The sequence below is a fragment of the Sus scrofa genome, chromosome 7, assembly GCF_000003025.6.
Source record: "Sus scrofa isolate TJ Tabasco breed Duroc chromosome 7, Sscrofa11.1, whole genome shotgun sequence".
Lineage (NCBI taxonomy): Eukaryota > Metazoa > Chordata > Mammalia > Artiodactyla > Suidae > Sus > Sus scrofa.
In genome coordinates, this window is record NC_010449.5 from 59,702,946 (window position 1) to 59,729,925 (window position 26,980).

General features: G+C 53.2%; 1 protein-coding gene across 1 annotated transcript in view; it reads right to left on the reverse strand.

The window, feature by feature from the left end:
• Positions 338 to 26,980, reverse strand: part of CD276 (CD276 molecule) — a 30,628-nt gene continuing 3,985 nt past the window's right edge. The window contains exons 2-10 of the mRNA XM_021099076.1: positions 14,266 to 14,389; positions 11,888 to 12,235; positions 11,407 to 11,721; positions 10,500 to 10,838; positions 10,030 to 10,326; positions 6,739 to 6,873; positions 5,724 to 5,765; positions 4,015 to 4,050; positions 338 to 1,788 (exon numbers count right to left, since the gene is read on the reverse strand). Of these exons, the coding sequence (XP_020954735.1) occupies positions 1,766 to 1,788; positions 4,015 to 4,050; positions 5,724 to 5,765; positions 6,739 to 6,873; positions 10,030 to 10,326; positions 10,500 to 10,838; positions 11,407 to 11,721; positions 11,888 to 12,235; positions 14,266 to 14,335 (1,605 nt within the window). The 5' untranslated portion in view covers positions 14,336 to 14,389 and the 3' untranslated portion in view covers positions 338 to 1,765. The remainder of the gene's footprint in view (positions 1,789 to 4,014; positions 4,051 to 5,723; positions 5,766 to 6,738; positions 6,874 to 10,029; positions 10,327 to 10,499; positions 10,839 to 11,406; positions 11,722 to 11,887; positions 12,236 to 14,265; positions 14,390 to 26,980) is intronic.

A 26,980-nucleotide genomic window follows, 5' to 3' on the forward strand; every position in this document is an offset into this window, starting at 1 on the left:
GCCTCAGCTTCCTCATCTGTAAAACGGGGGCATTAGAGAGGCCTTAAGCCTAGGGGCTGAGTCTTCTGAGACAAAGATATTAGATATTAGGTGATGCTTCTAGGAGTGGGTGGAGCCCCTTACAGTGACCAAAGGGCCTGGATTTCTGGGCAGCCAACCTCACTTTACCAAAGGAGGAAACTCAGGCCAGGGAGGGGGCCACAGAAACCCAGTGACATGGGACGGTGAGAGTGAGGAGACCCTGGCATCCCTACTCTGGCCTCAAACACCCAGGAGGGAATCCTTTCTGCAGAGTGCTACTGCCCACCCCGCTGCCACACCCTTCACAGAAACAAAGCTTTCTACAAAGGCATTTATTTTTCCCAAAATACACCCCCAGTTAACAAAATTCCTCAGAGTCCCACATTTAAATAAGAAATCCCACATCTTCCACTCGTGGCAAAGGGAGGGATGTCAGCGGGATCGATCATCAGTGTTCTCCACCGAAGGCTGGGGACCCACCAGAGACAAGCCAGGAAGTGTCTGCCCAACCCCAGCATAGCACCATGGGGAGAGGGGAGGGCTGTCCCTGCCCCCAGGCTCCAGCCAATGAGGAGCGGCCCCAGGCTTCCCCTGGGCTGTGGCTCTCAGTTCCCCGGAGTCTGCTGGGCCTTGGCTGCCTGCCCACCTGCTCCTGCCTAGAAAGACACGTTTGGAAACCATCAGATTCTCCCGTTGGGGCGAGAGCCTCTGTCTCTCCAGGTTTCTGCCCCGACCCTTTGCTTGGGTAAACGTTAGGGATGGGACAGGGGTGAGGTGTCTAGGGAAGTCTGGGCACAGAAGAGGGGGACAGCAGGGAGTGAGGCAGGAGCCCCCTCCTGAACCTCTTCCCCCTCCTGAACCTCTTTCCCAGCTGAGAGGTGCGCTCCTTAAGGGCAGGGCTTGTCTTCTCATGCAGGGTCCCCACCACCTAACCCAGGGATGACACCTGTCCGTGTTCTGTGACTGCTATTTGAATGAGTAAATGAACGGCAGGAAAAGCAGAGGGACAGAAGCTGACCCCAAGGGGGCCCACGCGGCTGCCCAGAGACCCAGTGTGACCAGCACGAGCTTCCGGTGGGGAGGGCGGGCAGAAGGCGGGGCGCACAGGGCACAGCCCAGGGCGTCACGGAAGAGCCGGGGCCAGGAGAGGTCCTCACGTGTTCCAGCACGTACACCTGCGTGTCTCTGCCTGCCAGGGGGGAGGGGGGGAGAGAAAAGGCTAACACGGGGGCCAGAGAAGGAGGAGATGCCGCGAGATTCGAGGAAATGCTAAGGCTGCAGTGGCCCTGTCTGAAGAGGTGGGATCAGGGGCAGGTGGGAGAAAAGGCTGAGAGGTGATAACTGGTGGTTCTGGGCCATGGCAGAAACAAGGCAAAGGGTGACTGCGCATTACATCCTTGGAGAAAGAAAGCAGCCAGACGATCCGTATAGCACATCCATTGAAGAAATAAGGTGGTGGAGAGGTCTGTGTATCGTGTCCCTAAGAAATAAGGCAGCAGGATGATTTCTGTATCGTGTCACGGGAGAAATAAGGCAGCAGGATGACTTGAGAATCCCGTCCATCAGAGAGATAAGGCTGCGGGGTGGTCTGTGTATCGTGTCCTTTGCAGAATGAGTAGACCCACCAGAGGGGGAGCCTCTGGTGGGGGCAAGGAAGCCCCCAGCCCAGAGCTCACATGGAGGTTCCAGTGCAGCCAGGGGTGGGAGCCCCAGGGCAGGGGCAGCAGCAACCTGGTCCGCATGGTCAGGCTATTTCTGGTCCATCCTCTGCATTTCATGATGGGAAAGAGAAAAAGGAGGGGAAAGCATTAAATGCGGGAGTTCTGCCCTTGGGAGTGCGTCAGAAATCTGGGGATGGGCCACACGATCAAGGGGAGAGGACGTGTGAGAGGCCTCCAGTCTGACTAGCAGTGCCTCCCCACCAAGCACTGCCCTCGAGGCACCCCCCCCACACACACACACAGCAGCTGGGTATCAGACCAGGAAGGTGCCTGGGGGAGACTGCACAACCCTTGCCCACCTCTCTCTCAATTCCCATCAGTCCACCCCCCACACACGTCCCCCTCTGCCCAGCACACTTTTCCCTTCCCCACCCCCTAGCCCCTGCCTGTCCCTTGATCCATCTTGGATCCCCGTGGATTCACAACCTGGCTTCCCTTCACTCCCTGACCTGAAAGGAGAGTATGCATGATCCTGCCCCTCCCTCTCCCATCCTTGAGGCTCTGTCTGTCCCTGGGAAAGTAGCTCTCCCTTCCGGGGACTGCCTCTGGGCTTATGCAGCCTGGCCAGAGCCTGGGGGGCACGGGGCAGGCTGCCATGTGGAGGAGGTGGGGGAGCAGGATCAGGAAGCCCACTGCACCGCACCCTCAGGCCACACTCTCCAGCAAAACATCAGGAGCCAAGCTGACACTTTGACCTCCACCTGCTCGCTCTTCTCTGCCTCCTTCGGTTCAGAACAAAAGGGAGGCAGATCAATTCTCTCCATCCCTCCAGACCCCAACCTAGGCCTCCACGCCTTCCAGGGAACATTCTATAACATTCTGAAGGACTGGCTTTACACAGAACACGTCTGCATTTGACACCTTGGCATCTGGCAAGGGGCGTGTGACAGAGGAGGAAACTCCCACTGGAAGGTCATGGGCACAGACTGAAAGGAGGTGGCCCCTCCCAGCCTAGGGGGCTCTTTCTTCCATATGAGGCTGCCTTTCTGAAGGCCTCTTGCTGCCGTTCGTGAAAGTCTGAGTGTATACCCCGCTTTCATCATGAATGCTATGCAGGTTCCTGAGGGTCCCATTGCCTCTGGAAGTTTCCTGTGCCTCTGGAAGTTTCCTGTGCACAGGGCCTATGTCTGTCCATCCTTTCTCCCCAAAGAAAAGAAAAGCTACATGCAAGATAAGCCTCCAGAAATTCTGTCAAAGTTTATTTCCTAACAGGTTTCCAAGGCAACCTGAAAGAGATTTTTGGCTCCATAACCTCTGGCAAAAAATTAAGGTCGCCAAACCTTTGATTTTCTAGGTGGAAGCCACTCGTATTTGGTGACAAATCTGTCAAGGAATTATTTTGCTCAAAATACACACACAGGAGTTCCCATCACAGCGCAGCGGAAACGAATCTGACTAGGAACCATGAGGTCGTGGGTTCGATCCCTGGTCTCGCTCAGTGGGTTAAGGATTGGGCATTGCTGTGAGCTGTGGTGTAGGTCACAGGCGTGGCTCGGATCTGTTGTTGCTGTGGTGTAGGTGGGCGGCTACAGCTCTGATTAGACCCCTGGCCTGGGAACCTCCATATGCCATGGGTGCGGCCCTAAAAAGAAAACAAAACACACACATACATACATGTTTACACACACACATACATTAGGTGTGGCTCTTAGTTGCTTTTAATAAGATAGAACCTCCAACTAACCTACCCTCCAACCAACCACTTCCTAACGCATGTTATAATAATCTGAGTAATAATGATAGCTAACACTTACTGACCACTTACTGTGTAGGGGGGACATGGCTGCCCAGCTGAAGACCAGGTCCTAACCTCACTTGACTTAGGAGTCATATGACTAAGTTCCCACTAATAGATACAAACAGGACTGACAGGGGCTGTTTCTAATCAAGTCCTAGAAAAAAGTTCCCCTCCTTCTCCTTTCCTCCTTACTTCTGGAGGAGGGTGTGGGAGCTGGAACAGGCTCCCCTGGGCCCAGGGATGGAAGCTTCGAGTTGAAGGAAGCAGAACCCAAGGACATGGAAGCTGGTTCTAGGACACAGTAGCCTTAAGATCACAACTCCTGTCCTGGGGAAGCCTCTGTCATATTTGCATCCTCTTAGGGCAGCAGTTTCTCCACCCTCTGCTGCTTCATCAGGGGGAAGAGGGCACTGCTCTTCTGGTGAGGGAGCCTCAGGGCAGCAGTGAAGGGTGAGAAGGCCCCCGCCCCAAACCAGCGACCCTCCCCAGCCTCCTACACACGGGTGTGCAACCTCACCTGCCACATGTCCTTACCTTCTTTGCTTTCTGAGTGTTTCAGAGGCCGCAGGGCTGCAAGAAAGGAAGGAGCACACAGTGAAGGGGTGACAGGTAGGGGGGTGTGCAGAGGGACAGGAGCTGAGGAAGGAATAAAAGCTAGAAGGACTGGGAGGAAGAGGCAGGAAGCTGAGGCCAACATCACAGCACCAGCAAAGGCCCTTGGCTGCCATCCCAAGTCCCAGCTCCACTCTGTGGCTTGTCACTCCTTTGCCTGGGCCTCAGTTTTCTGCATCTCTACCATGGGAGCAAACCCCCTGCCCTCCTGTGAGCTAGAAATGTGAGTACACTGAGCCTGCTCTACAGACAGGGTGAAGGGGTCCCCTGGTGGGCCCGGGAGGCTGCAGCGCTGAGACTGAGCTCATCTCGAAGCCACCTTCTTCCTTCCCACTCCCTCCCTTCTGCCAACTACACTTGCCTCTTTCTCGGAGCATGAGAAACAAGGCCTGATCCCAGGGCTGAATCCACACCCGCCCCACCCAGACACCGAAGGCAGAGGATTCATTGGCATACTTTCCAGGGGTCCATCTCCTGTCCTTCCATCTGCAGGGGTGGGGAGGGAACCCATGTCAAAGACACTATCCCACGTGGCTCAGTGGGAACCTGCGTCCCCCAGCCCAGGAGCCCCGGGAAGGGAAGGCAGTGAGGCCTCCAGTGGCTGCAGGGCACAGATGCCGTGGCACCTACCCTCTGCTGGGCCCCAGGCTTATGTCCCCACAGTCCCATGCCCTTTGCAGAGTCACTCGAGAGAGCTTCAAACAGCCTCTGGTGCCACCAGGACAGGTCAGAATGACATTTTACAGATGAAAAGCTGAAGCGCAGAGGAACAGCACATTGGCCAAAGTTACGCAGCCTAACCAGAGTGGGACTGTGTCAGGCTGATTACACGGTCCTAATAACAGGACTGCAAGGGACCAAACCCTCGCACGCACCAGATACAACTCCAGGCCCTTAACATACATGACCTCATTTCATTTCACCCCTCAGAAAAACCTATGAAGGGAGACAGTTAGGAGGAAATGCGCCCAGAGAGGCAAAGTGACTTGCTCAAGACCACTCATCTCAGACGAGCTGGAGCTGGAACTAAAACCCAGGTGGCTTTGTCTCCTGAGCCCTCATTCTTCCCCCTAGGAAGCTGCCAGACCTGGCAGTGCTGGTTACTCCCAGTGAAGCTGCCTGGGAAGATGGGAAAAGGTAGGCAGGAGAAAGGAAGCACCCAGGAGAACAGTTTCCATCATGGCTCAGTGGTTAACGAATCTGACTAGTATCTATGAGGATGCAGGTTTGATCCCTGGCCTTACTCAGCAGGTTAAGGATCCGGCGTTATCATGAGCTGTGGTGTTGCTTGCAGACATGGCGTTGCTGTGGCTGTGGTGTAGGCTGGTGGCTACAGCTCCGATTCAACCCCTGGCCCGGGAACCTCCATGTGCTGCAAAAAAGAAAAAAAAAAAAAAAAAAAAAAAGGAAGTACGAACGAACAAACCCAGAAGAGAATGAGAATTGGGGGACCCGTCTCTGGGTCTTAATGCTGAGCAAGGACCAGACTCACCTAGGCTGGGGGGCCGCTGTCCACAGGGCACACTTCAGTCACACCTTCAAGCCCACATGGCTCCTCCAAACCCCGGGGTCCTCCCCTGTCCCTGGGTTCATCCCTCAGCCAATAGTGCCAGCTTTTAGCTCAGACTCACCAGTCTTGGATCCTTCTCCATCCCCGTCCTGGTCCTCAGCTCCTGGAAGAGTGAACACACACTTCCTCCCTCAGCCCCACTTTCCCCAGGAGTGCAAGAGGCAGGTACGTGGGGCTGAGCAGGCCTGGCTGCTGTTCCAGATGCTGGACACCAGGTCGGAGCCTGAGACCAGCACAGAGCAGAGCCCCATGGCGGGAGGAAAGGGATACCAGCCTGGAGTCCACCACTCACCTGGCCAGGGACCATCTACTCACCCCTCCACCCACCCACCCACTCACCACCCCACTCAACCGCCACCTCCAACACACACACCCACCCCCGTGTCCTTCCTCATCCTTCCACCAGCCCCATCAGCCATCTGCCACACAGGCAGCCACCTACCTGTCAACGGATCGGTCTCCACGGACCGGTCTCTTCCCTGTTCACACATGCATGCTCCTTGCCATTGCCCAGTCACCCCCAACCTCTCACCATCTACATGCATGCTGACCCGCGTGCCAGCCATCAGGGTCAACTTGCCCACCACTGGCCAGCACCAACTCGCCTACCCATCCCCAAAGTCAATCCCCCTGACCCCCCAGTGCAGCCGCTTCAGACTCTGCCCGCTGTGAGGCAGACACACCCTTTCTCGGGGACATGCACGCCCGTGAAGCAGTCTCACCTCTGCTGCTCAGTGTCCAGCCCTAAATCTGAGCTCTCACTCACAGACACACTCATGTGACTGACGCTCTCACAGTCACGCTTGTGCACAGACACATTCACCACTTGTCCCACTTCAGCCTTACACATCCACCACTCCCAGTCACTCTCATATCCACACGCCTCCTGCCGTGTCTGCATGTTCACGGGCAGGCTCACAGTGGTTTACACACATAAGACATGTGTTCAGCCTCAAGAGCGCACGCACACAACTCATTCTGCCACTGGGAAGTGACACTCGTGTTGATGTCACGGACACACAGGCATACCCAAAGACACCTGCACGTGCGTGTGCACACAGCCCCCTCTCACTCACCTGCATTCTCCTCCTCACAGCTCTGTTTGATCTTCCTCCAGCACACGAAGGCCAGGGCCACCAGCAGTGCGACAAGACAGATGGAGAGCCCCACGGTCACCCACAGGGCCTCGGGGGGGAATGTCATGGGCTGCCCTGGAAGGGGAGTGGGGAGAGACTGTCATGCCTGGCCGCAGTGGCTCTGAGGACAGCGCCGCTGACTCCAAGGTGTGAATGGGGGGGCCCTACCCTTACTGGGCCCCAACACTATGAAGAGAGCTTAAGTTCCCATGCCCCACCCCCCATTCACACACCCTCCAAATCCTGCTGTGAACATGCCTCAACCTGGCAGCATTGGAGAGTCTGCAGGTGAGGATGCGTGGCTCCCTCCTGACACGAGGATAGTGCTTCAATCCTCTCAGGACGAGTCAAGGACTTCTATGATCCAGCTGCCACTGTTCCCCTTCCCTTTGTAATTCGCTGCTCTAGCTAGACTGGTGTCCTAACCTTTCTCTGCAGAGACAACTGGCTTCTTCCAGCCCCCCACCACCCTTGCTGACAGTTCCTCTACCTAAAAAGTGCTCCCTAACTCTCCACCTGGCTTGAGACGCCTTCTCAGGAGGCCCTCCCGGACTACCCCAGCCCCAACCTGGGGACATGCCCCATCTTATAGACCAGGATTTGGCAAACTGCAGCCCATGGACCAAATCTGGCCTGTGGCCTGTTTTTGTCCAACCCGTGAGCTAAGAATAGTTTGACATTTGTAAAGGGTTACCAAAAAAAGAAAAAGCAGCAGCAGTAGCAGCAACAAGGATGGTATGTGGCCCACAAAAGAAATACCATCCAGGCCTTGACAGCAAATGTTTGCAGATTCCCGCAGAAAGATGAGGGTGGGTGCCAGAGTGAAGGTTCTGGGTTTACCCAAGAGGAGGAGACTTGCCTGGAGAAAGTTTTCATGCATCATTGACGGCCCTCCGGTTAGCTCTCTCAGGGCAGAGGGAAGAGGTTGAGCTGCCCCGGCCTGGGTCAGCACTCACAGCTGATCCAACCACACCCTCCTCCAGCCCAGTCCAGGGCCCGTGAGGGTCCTGGGCAGGGGCCTGGAGGATGATGAGAGCAGGCAGCTCCCGCAGAAGGTGCCGTCAGAGCAGAGAGCAATGCCATGAACCCCTGGGCAGTGGAGGCCTTGGCACAGATTTGTGGGCCAGGGATTTGTGGCCGATGTCACCTTCTACAGGCATGGCCAGCAAAGCTGCGGCTCTGGACACTGGAAGCAAAAGGACCCGTCACCCTGGTGAGCAGGAGAGAAGGATAGGAGCTGTCACAAAGGTCCAGGAGGACCAGTCCACAAAGCATGTGGAAGGGACCCCTGGGAATCTGAGGGTGGGGCTCCTGCAGGAAAGCACAGAGCAGAGGCACAGAACTGCCCAGGAGGAGGGGCTCTTGTTACAGTGACACCCAGGCTGATACTGGGGCCTGGGACACAGCGCGGACTTGCCCTCATTCTGCCATCCAAGGACAGAGCGGGGCTCAGACCTGCATCTTCAGGCTCCACATCCAGTGTTTGCTCCACCAAGCCCCTCCTCATACAGCACACGCAACTAGCCTCCAGCAGGTGCGGGAGAGACAGGCTGGGGGACTGAAAGTCTGAATCCCAGAATGTTTTACAAAGCACAAAGCTGCCCGAAGCGAAATACAGGCCAAGGGCTCCAAAGTAGGCCAGACCTGCTCTCACAAAAAAAACAGGAGGCTGGGTGGTGGGGAGGAGAGAAAAGTAGGCTGAGAGGCTGAAAGTTGGATTCTGGTTCTGGTTCATCTGCTCACTGCCGGGTGCTGGAGCCAAGGTCCACAGACCCCCATGGATGAGTTTAGAGGGACCACAAACCCTCAACATTTAAATGCAAATGACAGCATTAATACATATCTGATTTTCAGAAAGGTACCTGACCCCCCCGAAAGAGTCAGAGTCACTATGCTAGTCTGTGGCCTTGGGAAAGTTCTGTCCTCCCTGGGCTTCAGTTTCCTCATTTGTGAAATGAAAGCACTTTAGAGCCCTTTAAATGTTAATTCCTAGAACTTTAAAGATTTTTCTCTCAGATGGGGTGAATGTCCCCAGTGAGCAGGAGGGCCAGTCCACGAAGCATGTGGTGAATCCTGAGGCTGGTATAGAAACTGGCCTTGGGTGGGCTGTGGGTCGGGTGGAAGTCATGGAAAGAGAAAACAGGAGAACCAGATGGACAGAACCTGGGGCCCTGACCCCAGAGCAGGCACGGAGGCCCCTAGGAAAGCTTAGTTGGCCCATGGGGAGGGACATTGGAACCAGACCGAGGTCCAAACCCAGATGGAGACTGGCTCCCCTGGTGAATGTGGGCCTCCTCACACCTCCAGGCAAAAGGGTGCCTACTGAAGTGGGCATTAAAGGAAGGGAAGGGGGTCTGGGCTAGGACCCCAAAAGCAGAGATTGAGGGAATAGCCAAATGGGCCGTGTTGATCTAGTGTTTGCCCACATGGGGGCAGCAGAGAGCGCCCGGCCATTGCAATGGCTTCCTGGGTCCAGGGGCAATTCAAACCGGAGAGCTGATTTTGATGGGGTGAAGGGGGCTGACACCTGGGGAGACCCAGCTGTGTCTCAGGGCCTCACAGTCCGATGGTGCCCAGCATCAATTCGTGATGTAGCCACACCTTCCCAGAACCAGGAGAAGTCGCCCTAGGAAATCACTCCAGGGCCATGCCTTGTGGCTGCCCCAGAACTCCCACCTACACCTCCAGATTCCAGGCAGGTACTCGGTGCCCTGTATAGGACCACCTAAGATGCTCTTAGGAGGGAAAATACTACAAATGATTCTTAACAGCTCGATAAAGCAACCCCTTAAGGACTTCTTGGGAGAGAGTTTGAGACACTTGAAATATAGGGGGATTTTTTTTTTTTTTTTTTTTTTTTTTTTGCCTTTTTAGCTGTTTCTTGGGCCGCTCCCGCGGCATATGGAGGTTCCCAGGCCAGGGGTGGAATCGGAGCTGCAGCCACCGGCCTACGGCCTAGGCCAGAGCCACAGCAACGCAGGATCTGAGCCGCATCTGCAACCTACACCACAGCTCACGGCAACGCCAGATCGTTAACCCACTGAGCAAGGGCAGGGACCGAACCCGCAACCTCATGGTTCCTAGTCGGATTCGTTAACCACTGCGCCACGACGGGAACTCCGGGATTTTTGTTTTAAGTCTTCTGATCACCCAAGCCTACCTAAATTCTAGGTCAGGGTCCAGATAAAGGCAATGGCTCCGTCTTTCGCTAGCTGTCCGCCTGCTCCCTACCTGTGATAGTGACGGAGCCGTGAGCGTCCTGCTGCAGCACGGGGTTGCGCACCAGGCAGCTGTAGGTGCCATTAGCGCCCAGCACCACCCTCAGGACGCTGCGCACATCGAACAAGCCCTGCTCGTTGGCCATCTGCGATGTGGTCACGTTGCCGGTCAAGGGCGCACCCTGCCCGTCCTGCCAGAACACCTCAGCCTCAGGATAGCCCCGGTAGCTGGAACAGGTGATGGTCACTGTGTCCCCTGGCCGCAGGTCCTTGTTGGGCTCCAGGGTCATGCTGGGCTTTGAGTAGGGGGCTGCAGGGGGTCAGAGGGTAGAGGGCAGAGGTCAAGGTAAGGCAAGGGCAAGGGGACACAGTGGAGGGAGCGGGAGCTGTAAGGACATGGGTCTGCACTGGACAGTCGATAAGGGGCTGCAGGAAGTATGGAGGATGTGCCAAGGGGAGGTCGGCCCCCTTCTGGGCTCTCACCTGCCACCTGCAGGCTGACTGCGGCGCTGCCAAAGTCCCGGATGCTCACAAAGCAGGTGAAGCTGCCCTCATCAGCCACGCGCACGCGCTGCAGCCTCAGGGACGCGTTGCCCTGAGCCAGCAGGTCTGGGAAGAGTGTGGTACGGTTGGCATAGGCGCTGCCCTGGTCGCGGCCCTCGGCGAAGCTGTGCACCAGCTGTTTGGTGTCTGTCAGCTGCCAGATGAGGTTGAGCTGTGCCAGACTGAAGCCGGGCTCGGGAGAAAAGGAGCAGCGCAGGGTGGCGTCGGTGCCCACGAGGGCCACCACGGGGTCTTCGGGAACCTGGACTTCCACCGCACCTAACGACGAGGTTGGAGCGGCAGGGCAGTGAGGAGGGGCGGGGACACTCTGGGCTGCCACCCACAGGCTCCCAGATCTCTGTCAACCCCCAGGTTCCATTCCATCTTCCCCACACCTAAGAGCAGGTTGAGTCTCCCTAAGCTTCTGACAAGACTCCCAGCAGCTTGGTCTTGACCTGACAAGCCCCTTCCCCAGGGCAGACCCAGCCTGAGGCAGCCTCCAGCCCTAGCAAAACTCCTTTCTCTGCCAGGAACCATTTTCCTCTCCTCTCCTTCCATTCTCTTCTGAGATCTGAATGCTTCTCCTTTTTTTTCCCAGAGGTTTCCAGAGCCCTGGAGTCAGGAGATCCAGAGAGCAGAGAGGACCTGTGATCATCACCCCCACCTACTCCTACCCCGGTAAGTTTCCTTCCTACTCACCCTGTTTATCTTTTTTGTTATTAGGCCTCTCACTGTTCTGGGAGACAGAAGTTAAGGAGATCAGATCCCGTGGCCCCTGCAGATAGGCCCCAAATCTCCCTCCCTCAGAGGGACATTTAAGGATCAAAAACAAAACACAAACAGAAACCTGTAGGGCTTCTATGCGGCGTGATGGTAATGGAGCTGTGAGCGTCCTGCTGCAGCACGGGGTTGCGCACCAGGCAGCTGTAGGTGCCATTAGCGCCCAGCACCACCCTCAGGACGCTGCGCGCATCCAACAAGCCCTGCTCGTTGGCCATCTGCGACGTGGTCACGTTGCTGGTCAAGGGCGCACCCTGCCCGTCCTGCCAGAACACCTCAGCCTCAGGATAGCCCCGGTAGCTGGAACAGGTGATGGTCACTGTGTCCCCTGGCCGCAGGTCCTTGTTGGGCTCCAGGGTCATGCTGGGCTTTGAGTAGGGGGCTGCAGGGGGTCAGAGGGTAGAGGGCAGAGGTCAAGGTAGGGCAAGAGCTGTGGGACACAGTGGAGGGAGGGGACGCTTAGGGCTGTGAAGACATGGGTCAACACTGGGCAATGGCTAAAGGGCTGCGGTTAGTGGGGAGGGCGCCCCCCACTTTGGGGCTCTCACCTGCCACCTGCAGGCTGACTGCGGCACTGCTGCTGTCCAAGTCCCGGATGCTCACCAGGCAGGTGAAGCTGCCCTCATCAGCCACGCGCACGCGCTGCAGCCTCAGGGACGCGTTGCCCTGAGCCAGCAGGTCTGGGAAGAGTGTGGTACGGTTGGCATAGGCGCTGCCCTGGTCGCGGCCCTCGGCGAAGCTGTGCACCAGCTGTTTGGTGTCTGTCAGCTGCCAGATGAGGTTGAGCTGTGCCAGGCTGAAGCTGGGCCCAGGAGAGAAGGAGCAGCGCAGGGTGGCGTCGGTGCCCACGAGGGCCACCACGGGGTCTTCAGGGACCCGGACCTCCACAGCGGCATCTGGGGATGGGTGGGGTTGGTGGGGTGGTACAGTGAGGAAGGGTGGGGACACTCTGGGCCTCCCTAGTCCCCCTCCCCTTCCGGGTTAACTTCATGCCCTGTCCAGCCCCCTTGTAAGGCCTGAGGTTTATTATCTGTAGTCCTAGTTCAATGAATACTATGTATTCAACAAGAATACATAGTAGGTAAGCACCTACTATGCCAAATTTAAGAGTTAAGAATGCCACAGAGGACACCAAGGTCACACTCGTACAGCGCTTACGTTTTAGTGGGAGAGAGGGACAAACTAGCACATAAATTTTCACTAGCCTGTGATTAGGGGTATGAAGGAAGAAAAGCAAGCCAGTGGATAGAAAGTAAGGAGGCAGATTTTCATAAATCTGGCAGGTACTTTATACCTGTTTGTGCTGGTTGCATTTCCCCCATAGGCATAGATTATCTTTATAAATTGTAGAAAGACAATCTTAAAACGTATGCATCAAAATATTATTAATGTTTTTCTCTGGATGAGAAACAATCATGAGTGCTTTTTCTTCTCCTAAGTAAACATGATTCGTTTTTATGCAAGCAAGAAAGAATACCCATGCATTTAAATATGGTGGTGAATCATGTTCTCCATAAAGAGATCTTAAGCTGAGATTTAAAGGCCATGAAAAGGAGTCCGTCATAGCCAGAGAAAAGTCCCCTGGGGTAGGTTCCCCTGCTCCCACCCCTGCCCTATATCCTTTGGGTTACCCTGCAACCTCCTACCCAGTCATCTCTGCCTTCAGTCCAGCTCTTCTTTTAGATTCCTGGGAAGTTAGGTAAAGGGTTCCTGATAGCTGTTCTTTTGGTGAGATGTGGCCCTTAGCCTGGGACTGCCATTCTTGAGTAATGGTTAGATTAAGTGTGTACTTTGGGCACCAGCAAGGCAGACACATTCAAAAAGTGTGAAGGTCAAACAGTCTTGAAACAAAGCTAGCTGAATACAGCAGTCGTTAAAGGAGAAAAGCAACATTTGATAGCTAGTATTTTCATCATGAATTACAGGGAGGGGGCATCATCATTTTTGCAGTGTGTAGGGATCTCTAAAGGTCTTAAACCAGCACTGGAACTCTTGCTGCAATGCCAGGCCACAGGCCAGCTCTTCAATTGGAGACCAACCAGGTGCCCCTTGTATGGAGCATTTGGGGGAATGAAACCTGATACATCAGCCAGACAAAGCCCTTTCTCTAGAGAAATCAAAGTAGATCTGGGTAAAGTGGTGCTTCCTCTTTGTGACCACCAGATGGCACCAGATACTCAGCTTTGTCTTCCCCTCATAGAGGAAGGCAGCAGCTTTCCCCCACTGAACAGGAACTGATTAGGACTTGAAATATGATGGAGATGTTATTAAAGTAGCTGCCATTATTGAATGCTAACTCTGTGCCAGGAACTGTGTGGGAAGACTTACATCCTTTACTCGACATGGTTATTAAGCACCTGCTATGTGGCTGGCATCAATCCTGGCCCTGGGGATAGAGCCTGCTCTTTGAGCAAAGCAGGCAATAATAAGCAAGTAAACCCATAATATGTCAGATGGGGATAAATCTTGGAAAGAAGCATGAAGGTCACGGAGAAGGGAGATGATGTGCTATTTTATACAAGGTAGCTGGGAAAGCCTGGGAAAGGTGACATTTGAGCAAAGACTGAAATGAAATAACAGATCTAGTCAGACAGACATGTGGGCACAGCAAGTTTCAGGCAGCGGGAACAGTACGTGCAAAAGTCCTGGGGAAGAAGCACATGTACAGTACGTTCAAGAAACAACATTATCACATTTAGTGCTCACCTTACCACTTCACAGAAAAGGAAATAAATGGAGGCTGAGAAATGTAAAGCAAGTTGCCCACTGGATCCCAGAGGGAGGAATGAGTGTGGATAGAGCACAGAGGAGATTGGAAGGTTAGTCAAAACCTCTCCGGCCCTGCTAGACAGAGAGGCTGAGCAGGAGCCCTGGTGGGAGTGGGTGCCTCCCCCCAAACCTCCAGGCCCCACTGTCCTCCCCTCACCTGTGAGGCAGAACCACAGCAGTCCCAGGATGGTGGCCACATGCACACGCCTGCTACCCAGTTGACACATCTTCCCGTGAGGCAGCTGACAGCTGGGCTTTCCGTGGTGGAAGGCTGCCCCTGCCTGTGAGGAAGAGGAAGTGAGGCCTTTGTCTTCAAAGGTCCTCCCCGGGCCTTCTCACTGCTGGGAGGTCCTCCCTCCCACACACTTCAAGGCTTGTGGCTGAGGGATATTTTGAGTGATGCTGGCAGGAGGGAACCAAGTCACTGGGGAGGCTGCGCCAGGGGAGGCGGGGCAGGGGGCAGCTGGGACCCTCCCTTAGGAACTAAGATGTTGGCATGTGAATATAAGAAAGGGGAGGAGTTCCTGTCATGGCTCAGTGGTAACAAACCCAGCTAGTATCCATGAGGATGCGGGTTCCATCCTTGGCCTAGCTCAGTGGGTTGGGGATCCGGCCTTGCTGGGAGCTGTGGTGCAAGTTGCAGATGCAGTCAGGATCCTGAGTTGCTGTGGCTGTGGTACAGGCTGGCAGCTGGAGCTCCACTTTGACCCCTAGCCTGGGAACTTCCATATGCCACGGGTGCAGCCTTTAAAAAAAATAAAGAAAGAAAGAAAGGGGGAGGCCAGGCAGCAGGTAAAGGCAAGGCTGGCCCACTCAGGGCAAGGACGGCACAGATCAGTTTGGCTCAAGACAATAGCTAGTAAAGAATAAGACTTGGAGACTGGCTAAGAGGTCGAAAGTTTATCCTAAAGGCAGCTGAGAGCCATGGAATGTTCTGGAATAGGGGACGTGGTATGGTCAGAGCGGTGCTTCATAAAGATTACTCTGACAGCATCTGCAGGATCAATGAGAAGAGCCTGAAAGAGAGACAAAGCAGGTCTAGGGGAAAGTGAGGCTCTGAGGACACGGGAAGAGGAAGGGAGCAGGCAGCGTGTCCCTGGTTTTAAGCCCAGTGACCGGGTGTGGTACTCACAGAGATAGAGGACACGGAAGGGTTCGGCGTAGGGCATGTGCAGTGAGCAGTGTTTGTGCAAAAACTTCCAGGGGAAACTTGTAGAAGACAGCTTGTTGTGAGAGCATGGGGCGGAGGGGAAAGGGCCCTGGCTAATTTAACACATGTATCTGAGCGAGCAAGACCAATAGAAATGGACACGGCTTGGACTGGGGCTGACCCTCCCCCGGCTGGAGTCTGTTCTGAGTAAGAGGCATTTCTGTGACACACACATCAGATCTGAGCCCAGACCTCCCTGGATCCAGCCCTGCCTGTTTCCCCCCACCCCCGCTGCCACCAAGCTGTTCTCCACTGTGACCCACAGCTGCTGCCAGATTGCTCCTGCCACAGGCTGATCCAGCCTTGTCACCAGTGTTGATTTAGGCTAGCCAAGACAGTTTGACAAAAATATACAGGGTTTCACATTCTCTGAACCACCCAGGGAACCAGGCTGCCTGACTTGGTCCCATTTTTGCAAGAGGAAAAAATTAAAGCCCAGATAAATGAGGGGACTTCATTAATGTGATGTAATTTGCCAGCGAGCTCAGACGAGAAGGGTTTGAGTTCCCCACCTCCTGCCACCCCTCTCTGCCCTTCCAGGGAGCAGATGTCATCAGCAGCCATTAGCATCAATTCTGGTCATAGGCGCCCAGGCTCAACTGTCCCAAGCCCAGTCAAGCACTGCCTCCCAAGCCCCCCACCCCCACCCCGGCCCCGCACACACTCCCAGGAGCTGAGCTGAGGGAGACCCTGAGCCAAGCCGGGTGCATCCTGCCCAGCACCGCCTCCCAGCTGTCCGCAGCAGGGAAGCCCTGAGCAGCCACTTCCTTCCCAAACACTTCCGCTGCAAACCTGGTGGCCTCAAAGCCTCGCCGCCTGCTGAGTCAGCAGCCTTCGCACTCCATTCATAAAGGCACCCTTGGCGGGCACCACATCCTGTCCACAAGGGCCACCTCGGCCCAGAGGAAACACTGGCAGGCAGCGGAATCGCAGGGACTGAGGGTTAAGAAGCTCCAGAGTCCAAGTCTCCCTTCCTTTCTTTCACCCGCAGACAGGACCAAGGACTGCCCGTTCTTCCTGGGCCTGCTTCCCCTCTGCCGCTGCTGCCCACGCCCCCCCCCAGCCCCCCCACCTCCGCCTTGGATCCTCCTGTGACCCTCCACTCTGTCCCCCCAACCCTACACTCTGTGAATGCCCTCTGAGGACCTGAGTCAGGAATCTGCTCACATCCTTCCCCTGAAAGGACCTCTCAAGGTCCCCATTTACCGCCAGAGTAAACCCACACTCCTCTGCTTGGCACTCAAGGCCTTTCTTAAGACCACCCCCTCCATCCATCAGGCTCATTCCCGTCCCTGAATTTTACTTGCCAGGGTCTCCTGGGACCTCCTGCCCCCTCCACGAATGTGGGGAGGTCAGGAAGCAACGCTCTTTTGATCAGAGCTTTCAGATTCCCCAAAGGGCCGGGCTGTCCTTCCCTCCAGAGGGAGGATGAAGGGTTCCCATGGGTGGGGTTGGACTTGCTCCCTTCAATTCCTTTTCTAGACTCTGGACCCAGGACGTACCCGCCCCCCCCCCTACTTACCCTGGGGAGGAGCCTCACAGGCCAGAACTGAGGACACTGAGAGACTCCCACCCCAAAGGCTGGGCCCCCCCAGAGCCAGGGCAGGAGGAAAAAGCACATCTCTGAGACCAGAGGCTGCTGGGGAAATGGGAGCACAGCCTGCGACCACTGGAACAGATAGGATCCCAGTACACAGAGCCTCAGAGAGACACAGACCTCACGCTGCATTCATAGCACCCCATCCATCTGTTCTACAAAGGGGAATTCTCATCCCTGGGCAGGACCTGCCCTGGAGCCTGCCAGTTGGTCCTCCCTCCTCCTCCTCCTCCTCCTCTTCCTCCTCCTTCCCCTTCGTCTACCCCAGACCCAGCCAAATGTGAGAACTCCAAGGAGCCCTGCCAGGAGAGACGACAGGGTGCCTTGGCTTTCCCAGAGAAGTGGGAGTGAGGGGCCCAGGCCACCTCTGGCCTGAGGCTACAGCAAGTGCATCCAACACCAGCAGAGGTGGAGCCACAGGGAAGCTCCCAAGAGATGCCCCAAGAGGTATCCCCATAAAGCCAAAAGCAAAAATCAAGGGCTATCCTGGGCGCTACACCAATGTGCCCTGAACCTGGGGATAGATGTCCGGGAAGAACTCCTTGTCCAACCATGACCACCAGTAGCACCCAATATTCCCTTAACCCCCTCCCTTCCCAATCCCTGCAGGGGCTTCTTGGACAACACTTCCCACAAAAAAGGGCAAGAAGTGTCAAGCCACATAACCAGTGTCAATTTTTGCTGACCAGCATAGCAAAGACGCACAGCTGTTAAGCCCCTGGATCCAGCTATGCCTGAAGTAAGATGCACACCTAGACTGCCCAGATACTTGAGCCAATCATTTTTTCCCCTCAATCTAGTTTGAGCTAAGTTTCTATTACTTGCAGTTGAAGGAGTCCCTGCATATACATTCATTTGTGTATTTAGTTATTCACTTCACTATTCATCTAGTGCCTGGGAGGACAGAGGGGACTAAGCTGAGTCTGCCCTCAAGAAGCCTGCATTCCCATAGGGAAGTTCACAGAAATCACTGTAGTTCAGGACAGTGTACTATTGAAGATCCAGCGAGGGCCACTTGGAGGTACCTCAGAGCCATGATAACCCTGACAAATGATGAGTAGCTCCCCAGGTAGACAGACTGGGAAAGGTGGCCTCCCCCAGCCCCCAAAGACCTGTCTTCCTGGCACCGCCTGTCTGCCTCTCAGCCAGATCTCTTTGACATAGTAACAAGGGAGCTCAAAGTTTGATTTTAGGCCCAGTTGGCCTTTTGCTGTGCAGTCTTCACAAGTGACTTCTCCTCTCTGACCTCAATGTTTCCATCCTTAAAAGAAGCACTTTACTGGACACTAAGGAACCTCATGAGTGTGTAAAGCCTTCATGTACTATATCCTTAAGGTCTAGCCAATTAAATGCCATGCATGTCACATTGAAATGTACAGAACTGTGGCAGGAACCACTAGTGTTCTTACGTCTATTCTCCTCCTCTTCTGTAGGAAATTTCATTAGGCACATGGCCACTAGACTAAAGACTACAGATCCCAGCCTGCCTTGCAGCAGGGTGTAACCATGTGACCATTTGCTGGCTAACAGGATATGAGAGGAACTGATATGTACAACTTCTGGGTCATGCTTTTAAAGAGAAGGAGCATACCCTCCCTCTTCCCACTGGCTGAAACGCAGACGTGGTGAGCCACCTAGGGGCCAAAGCCATCATGCTGCCAAAGGCACTACCCTGGGGACTGTGGGCAAGCACGACAGAAGGCCCCAGGGGGGCTGCAGTATCAGCCCTGGACATACCCTGTCCCGTGGGTGAGAATAAGCATCTCTTCTAGCGTCACTGTTATTTTGAGTCTTTCTTATAGCATCTGAAGTGACTAATTTAGGGACCCATCCCTCCTTCCTCTCCCACCTTCTTTTTCCCCCTCTTCCCACCCCATGAAAATTGCTACTGCTCAGAGCAACAAAGGAAGACCACATCTAAAATAGGTGTTTCAAAATATGCACTGGACACTGTCTCATCCAAGTCACTTACTGATACCCAGGCCCAGCTTAGGAGATATTTCAAGGGTAGACAGAACCAGGTTTAGTGATTGTCTGGGAGGGAGGGAGGGGCTGAAATAACCAAGGATGTACTGAAGGCTTCAAGCCATGGGAGCCTGGAGGCATACATAGAAGGAAGGGATTCCTGGAAACGAAGCACGTCGAGAGGGAAGAACAATTCCAGCTGGGCTTGAGCTATGGATCATCCATGACAAAATGTCGGATGGACTCTTGGACACACAGAACTGGAGCTCAGAACAGGATGGGAGAGCTGTCTGTGCACTGGTGGGATGGAAGCCAAAGTTGGGGTCACTGAGAGAGATCGTGGAATGAGAGGAGGGGCCTCCCACAAATTCTAAGAAGCTGCAGAAGTGAACGGTCAGGCAGCAGAAAAGAGAACCTCTTTCTGGCCACTCCCACACCCTCCAGTGATGGGCACCCTCCACCTCCTACAGAAGTCCCACATCAGTCCTCGTTCGACCCCTTGAACCATGCAGACCAAGTATGCCTCCTTCCTTCCAATGGCCCTGCAGGTATTAGATCTTCTTCTTCCTGGCTGAGGTCATATTCGGCAGCCATGCCACACTGTTCCCCAAAACAACCCAAAATAACAGACTTTCAAATCTATGGCCAATGACCAGAAGTCACTTGCTCGCATTGCTACGGATCCACATCTCGCCCATCCTCTTCTGAAAGATTTGGGGAAGGAGTATAGGCCGTTTTGTTTGTTACTATCACATTTCATCCAGTTAAGCTGAGTCCATCACTCCAGTTGCCATGATCTTCGTTTTTTAATTGTAGCAAAATACACATAAGCAGTCTACCACTGTACCCATTTTCAAATGTACAATTCCACAGCTTTAAGTGCAATCACAGTGCTGCGTAGCCATGCCACAATCTTTGGAAGTACTGTTTTGTCAGTTCCTGGTGCATAGAAGGTGCTCAATAATGTTTTGGTGGATGCGGAATGAATGACTGTCATCTGAAGAGGTTGTCTTCCTCTCCCTGCTCTGTTTCTTGTGTCATGAAGATCCTCAGAAAGGGGACAGGAATGGGAAAGCCCTGCGGTACTAGGGTCTGCCTTTGGATCAGTGTACATCCACTATTCAGGGCTTGGAAGTTCCACGTTTTCCTACTTGTGCTGCCACCCAGCTGTCCATCAGTCTCATCCCCAAGGTGTCACTGCTTCTGGTGGGGGACCAGTCAGATGGAGAAGAACCAGAAAAAAAATAAAAAGGCTCATTTGAAGGAGGTGGACTCTTCCTCAAGTGCTCGATTGATAATTTGTTCTAGGGCTTTATCAGGGATTAAGGACACGGTCACTAACCTGCTCTTCCCATAATCTACCTTATTCCCCATAAAACGGGTTATTTGCCCCTCTTAGGCCTTCCGGCATTCATTTATCCATTCAGGCAACAAACATGATGCAGGTTGATAGCAGGTATTATGGGAATGGAAAGTCAGGCAATTCACTGGAGTGGGGAGGCTTAGTCAGGACCCCCTAGAGGAGAAGACATTTCAGTGGTCTGGCAAAGGGGCAGCACCAGCCAAGTCAGGGAGGAGACTGGGAAGACGGAGAGTCCGAGGAAAGGCTGGCAGGAGATGAGGCAAGGGAGGTTGTCAGGCATCGGTTCGGGGCCCTGGATTGATGCTGTACATGGTGGGAAACTGTGGAAGGCTGCGAGCCACACTTCCACCCCCCCACACCACTGTCGGCCCCAATTGAAATATCCCTGGCAGCTTCTCAGAGATTTTTATCTCCAAGTTCACTCAGCACCGGGACAGGAAACGCCAGAGGCCAAAAGACAAATCCATTCAAAGCAGAGTTTTACCTCTCCCCCTGGTCTGAACTTCAATTCCTTCTTAACAGCTTCTGTCCCTTCTTTCCTTGACACAGAAGCAAAATAGGTGCCAAGCAGACCTTCTCAGACTTCATCAGTCTTTTTTTTTTTTTTTTTTGCGGTCACACCTGCAGCATATAGAGGTTCCCAGGCTAGGAGTCCAATCAGAGCTACAGCTACCAGCCTACACCACAGGCGCAGCAATGGCAGATCTGAGCTGCATGTTCGACCTACACCACAGCTCACAGCAACAGTGGATCCTTAACCCACTGAGCAAGGCCAAGGATTGAACCTGCAACCTCATGGTTCCTAGTCGGATTCATTTCCACTGTGCCACAACGGGAACTCCTTGTTAGTCGGTCTTGATACTCTTAGTTCTCTGTCCCACATCCTTTATTCTCGGATGCCCCTCTCTCCTTCTAGGCTGGCTCCTTCTGATGACAGGGCTCCACTTGCCTGCAGGGAACCCAGTCCATGTAGAGCTGGTGGGGCTGATGCCCAGCTCAGGCCTCACTGTGTGACCAGACCTGGCTCCCTGGAGCACCCCTGCCCCACCCCAAACAGTGATTAGTTAGGAATGAGGCTGTGAGCCCAACCACACCCAGTCAGAGACTTCCCAGGGCTTTGCTGCTGGAACTCTCAGCAAAGACGTTCTAGCTAAGGTTGCTAAGAAGGATGTGGTCCGGGGCTCTTCACAATGAATCGATCAGCTACCAAGAATCTAATGAATTGATCCCAACACACAGAGCCAGAGGTGAGAGCAGGAGGGGTAAAGAGCCCTGAAAACAACATTTAAGCCCCTGTACCTGAAGCAAGCTGCACACACCTAGAGTGTCCAGATGCAGGAGTAACCCTTTCTTTTTTTCCTCAAGACAGTTAGAGCTGGGTTTTGATTACCTACAACTGAAGCGGTCCACCGACATTCATCGGTGTCGTTAGTTATCACGTTAACTATTCACTGAGTGCTTGGGAGACACTGGGGACAGAGAGGGGACTAAGCTGAGTCTGCCCTCAAGGAGCCTGCATTCCCATAGGGAAATGCACAGAAATCAATGCAGTTCGGGACAGGGTACTATTTAAGATCCAGCGAGGGCCACTTGGAGGTCCATGATAACCCTAAAGGTGAGCCCTGAAAGTTGACCTGCAGCTCCCCAGGTGGTCAGGCTGGGAAAGGCCACTGCAGGCAGCAGGAGGAGCCCAGGTGAAGCCAGTGAGGTAGGAAGAGGCATGGAGAGCGGGAGGAATTGTGAGCAATTCGGTATCTGCTGACATGAGGTATAAGCCCGCTGCCGTGAGAGGAGGAGAAGCCAGGGCTGGAGCCAGAAGTCATGTTTGGATTTTGTTTGCAGGTGATGGGAAAGAAAGAGGTCTAAGTGGAAGAGTAAGATTGTCGCCATAGGTAGAGCCAACCTTGGATTCACTGGCCTGCATGTAATGTTTACCTTGCTGAGGAGGTTTGAATTTTCAAGGATGATATTTTAAAAGGCCAATGGTTTACTCAAGATAAGAGAGCTGGGGTTCCCACTGTGGCACAATAGGATAGGTGGCATCTCTGCAGCTCCAGGATGCAGGTTCAATCCCTGTCCCAGCCCAGTGGGTTAAAGTATCCAGCATTGCTGCTGCTGCAGTGCAAGTCGAAACCGTGGCTCGGATCTGATCCCTTGCTGGGAACTCCATATGCCATGGGGTGGCCAAAGAAGAAGAAGAAAAAAAAAAATATGAGCACTGATGGTGGCAATTTGGTTACCAAAGAATTTTTTTCTAGATCACATCCTCCTGGAGATGATCAAAATACACTGCTCGGCCTGTGTCCTGGCTGTAGAATTGAGTCAGGCAGGGGTCAGCAAATTTCCTCCATGAAGGTCCAGATGGCAAATGTTTTAGGCTTTGCAGACCTTCCCATATCTGTCATAACTCCTCAACTCTGCCCTTGCAGCAGAAAAGCAGCCAGAGGCAGTTGATAAATGAATGAGTAGAGCAGTGTTGCAACAGAACTTTATTTATGGACACTCGGAATTGAATTGCATATAATTTTCATGAATCACATGATTTTTTTTTCACCTATTAGAAATGTAAAAACCTTTCTTAGCTTGCGGGTTATACAAAAACCAGCAGCAGAAGATTTGGCTGAGAGGCCATAGTCAGTAGGAACTGGTCGACTGAAACACTAGCTCCACTCTTCATGACACCCAGGTAGCAGCAAAAACGAGAAGCAGAAATGAGAAACAATTATTGGTACATTAATTATGGTGCATCTGCATAATGGAATAGCATACAGCCTTTCAAAAGAACATGTACTAACATGGAAATAGCCCATGACGTAGGTCATATGAATAAAGCACTGTCAGTAACATGACCTCATTTCTCTATTAATAAATGGTCCCATGGTCCCAGATCTGGTCACCTACCTCTCTCTCCAGCTCCTGATTTTCAGTGCAGGTCCTTCCTTCTCTGTCACTGAACCCCCTAGGGCTTGCTCCCAGGCCCTTTTCTCAATTCTCTCTACTATTTTTTTCCTAGATGATTTCATCCACTTTCGTGGCTTTAAATATCATTTACATGCTGGCGACTCCCGGATTTACTTCTCCAAGTCCACACCTCTCATCTGAGCTCCAAACTTAGACCCAACTGTCTCCTAAACATCTCCATTCCAGTGACTCACAGGCCTCTCACTCTTAACATGTCCCTCTTCAACTTCTTGACTTCTCCCCCAAACCTGTTCCTCTCCAGCCCCTCCATAAAGGCACCATCCTCCACCCTCTCATCAAGCCAGAAGCCTGATTTCTGTCACCCTTACAATCCATCACCAAGAACAGCCATGCTTAAGCGCCCCCTCCACTATGTCTCAGGGGTCTGCAAACAACAGTCCCAGCATCACATCTAGCCCATTGCCTGCTTTTCTTCAGTTCATTGGTGAAGACAGGGTTGAGCTCTTTGAACGATTAGAAAATCAAACGAAAAATATTTGGTAACACTTGGAAATCACATGATACTCACATTGCAGTGTCCCTAAGTAAAGTTTCATTGGCACAGAGCCATGCGCCATTCATTTACATACTGCCTGTGGCTGCTCTGTTCGACAACAGAAGTAAGTTGTGACAATCATCACAAAGCCGAAACTATTTACTTCCTGGCCTTTTTCAGAAAAAGTTTGCTAACCGATATAGCTTTACTCTCTCTATTCCCCTCCGCCCCTGCCTCTCCCTCTGCTCTGCCAAGTCCCGTCATCTCTGGCCTGCCTGCCTAAAAACCTAGTCTCCCCACTTTCTCTCTTGTGCCCCTACTCAGTTCTGTGCTCCACCCTGGACTCTACACAGCAGCCAGAAAAACTGCTAGGAAAACAAAAGTGCATCATGTCATCACTTTCAACATCGAATCGGCCCCTCCATGGCCCTGCCTGCCTCCTCAGCCTCACTGCTTCCCATTAGCCTCTCGCCACGGTGGGCCTCTTCCAGTAGGACCTGGTTTCCGACCTCACAGAGTTTTTGCATCCCTTTCCCTGGATGACATCATGAGGGTCACCTTGGCAGAAAAGCTGGGTCAGGGGTCCGCCCCTCCAAGGATGTCCCTGTTCTTCATTGCGGGTTATTTACCTTGCGTCGTATCGGAACCTTCCTGAGCAGGAACGACATCTGCTTTATTTACCATTGGACCCTAAATTCTAGCAGAGGCTTCACACATCATGTGTGTTTGGACATTGTTCGATGAATGAATGGATGAATCAGCGCATGTGTGTTTCGATAAAGAGAGAGATGGATAGATGGATGTTTGTATATAGGAAAAGGGTCTGGAAGCTTAACAGTGAACCCAGCTGTGGGGCATGGGGATGAAGATAAGCATCTACTTCCACCTTCTAGTGGATACACTTCTATGACTTTGACAACGAGCATGTAAGTCTTTTGTATTAACAAAAGAAAAAAGGAACACAGAAACACCAAAGATTTAAGTGGGTTTTAGACCAGTGTTCCCCATTCACTTGCTAGGCTCCCTAGAGCAAGCCTATTGCCTTGCTGGGTCTCCTCACCCCTCTAAGGAAGGTCCTGGCCGTCTTTCTGTGCTATGACCATGATCACACGCTGGGCTGGTGTAGTCACATGAAGCTTCATGGATGAAGAGAGCCCTGGTGTTTCAGAAGATTACTTTAGAATCAGAGATACAGGTTCAAATCCAGACTCTGCCAGTTCCTAGCTACACGACTTTGGGAAAACATCGTCTTTGAGCTTCAGTTTGCTCATGTGTGAAATAAGAATGATAAACTCTACCCTCATAGGATGATTAGAGACTCAACTGAGCAAAATCATCTAGACTGACCTAGTTAGCATAGGTGCTCTATAAATGGTGGGAGCCTGGGGAAAGGGTAGAGGGGATCTCCAGAGTTCCCCGGGAATCCTGTTGGCCTTCCTTTTCCTGATAATGAGTCAGTTCAGACCTTTTGTGTTCAAGGCTGTCCACCGGGCACTGATCCCCAGCCCCGTGATCCCACCCAAGAGAAGAAATCAATGCTTCTCAAAGTGATTTCTGTGTGAGTCAAGACAGCAGTGTGTCATCAGGGCCAGCCCAGCAGTTTGGGGCCAGGGTTTTCTTGGCATCTGCGGCCTGCTTCCCTTACAGGTTTCGCAAGAACAAGGAAGAGGGAAAACAGGACAGAGTCAAGTCCCTGGCCTCCCCCAACCAGACATCCCCATGGAGACACTCTCTGCACACTGAAGTCGGGGCATGAGAACTGGAAGAAGCAAAACCAGAGAGAAGGCAGGCACCTCGATGGGGCTGAGAACATGGTGACTTGCTGCAGCAGCTGGCCTGCCTCTCATACCCTCTTCTGCCTTAGAGGCCACCACAGAATGAGTTGGCATCTTCCAGGGTTCAACAGCCACTTGACAAGGTAGCATGACACCATCTCAGAACTGGAAGTGTGTGCAGAGGCTACACATGCACATGGGTGCACACAGTAGGTGTACATACATACGTACATGTGTACGTACACACACACACACACACACACCATCAGAAGCACAGAACACTGAAAAAAGTGAAAGCCACACTGGGCTCAGAAGAGGCCTGGCCAGAAGAAAGGATTCAAAGGAGGGGAGTGGGGAGAGGAAGGGAGGGCATGAGAGAACATGAGACCAAATCAGAGGGTGGATCCCAGGTCAAGCTCTGGCAGGCTTGCGGCACACACATCTGCAGTCACTCATTCCCTGCTGAGCCCTGCTGGGTGCCCACTCTCTCTGGAAATCTCATCCCTTCCAGAAGCCTCTCCAGAATTCACTCAAGGAAGGGCCCACCTACTCCAGATGTGCTCCACCTAAACACCTCCCTGCCTTCACATTCTTTAGGTTTCTGCCCTGAAGGAGGTTCACCCTGACAGAATAACTCTGCAGCCCCTCTCCACCTAAGCACCAGCCCCTTTGGATCTCTAGGGATTCTTCCTTGGGAGCGTAGCAGCCTCCACCAGTCTTCAGAGCTTGAAGGCCTCTTGGAGTTCACCTGTCCAGTGCTCCTCTCCATGCCCACTGGACAGATGGGAATCTGGGCCCAATGGACAGATGGGAACCAAAGCCCACTGGACAGATGGGAACCTAGCCCCAGTGGACAGATGGGAACCTGGCCCCAATATTACAGATGGGAACCTGGGCCTAGAGAAGGCTGCCCAGGGGCCCACACTCAGTCATCAGTCACCATCAGAGGTGACTAAGAGCCAGTTCACATGTGCCCCTGGGCTTAGATTCCTCATCTGTTCAACGGAATCATCAGGCTGCCTTGCCTGCCCTGGGGTACAGCTTGGGCTCAGATACAGGCAGCCCTAGGTTCAGATGCTGACTCAGAAGACTTGCTAGACACATGATCAAGTATAAATGACTTAACCTTTTTGAGATTTGATTCCACATCCCTAAAAGGGGGGAGCAATCCTTACCCAAAGAGGTGCTGTGAGAATAAAATAAGATGACGTATAGAGAGGACTTAAGGAAAGCACTCAGCATCCAAACAGTGGTAACAATTATTCCTACTTTTATTGTCATTGCCATGACACAGAGACAAGGCCTTCTGGGATGCTCTGCACTGAACCTCCCCTTTGCCTCCCACCCACTCTCTCCAGCCAAGACCTCCTCTGCTAGGCTCTAAATCTAGATCCCTCGGACCTGAACTCTTTCTTTGACCCTCTTTCCATCTAGGACCCCACCAGCACCCCAGCTCCAAAGCAGCTAATGTACAGTTCAGCTCCATCTCTGCATCTGGCTCATCC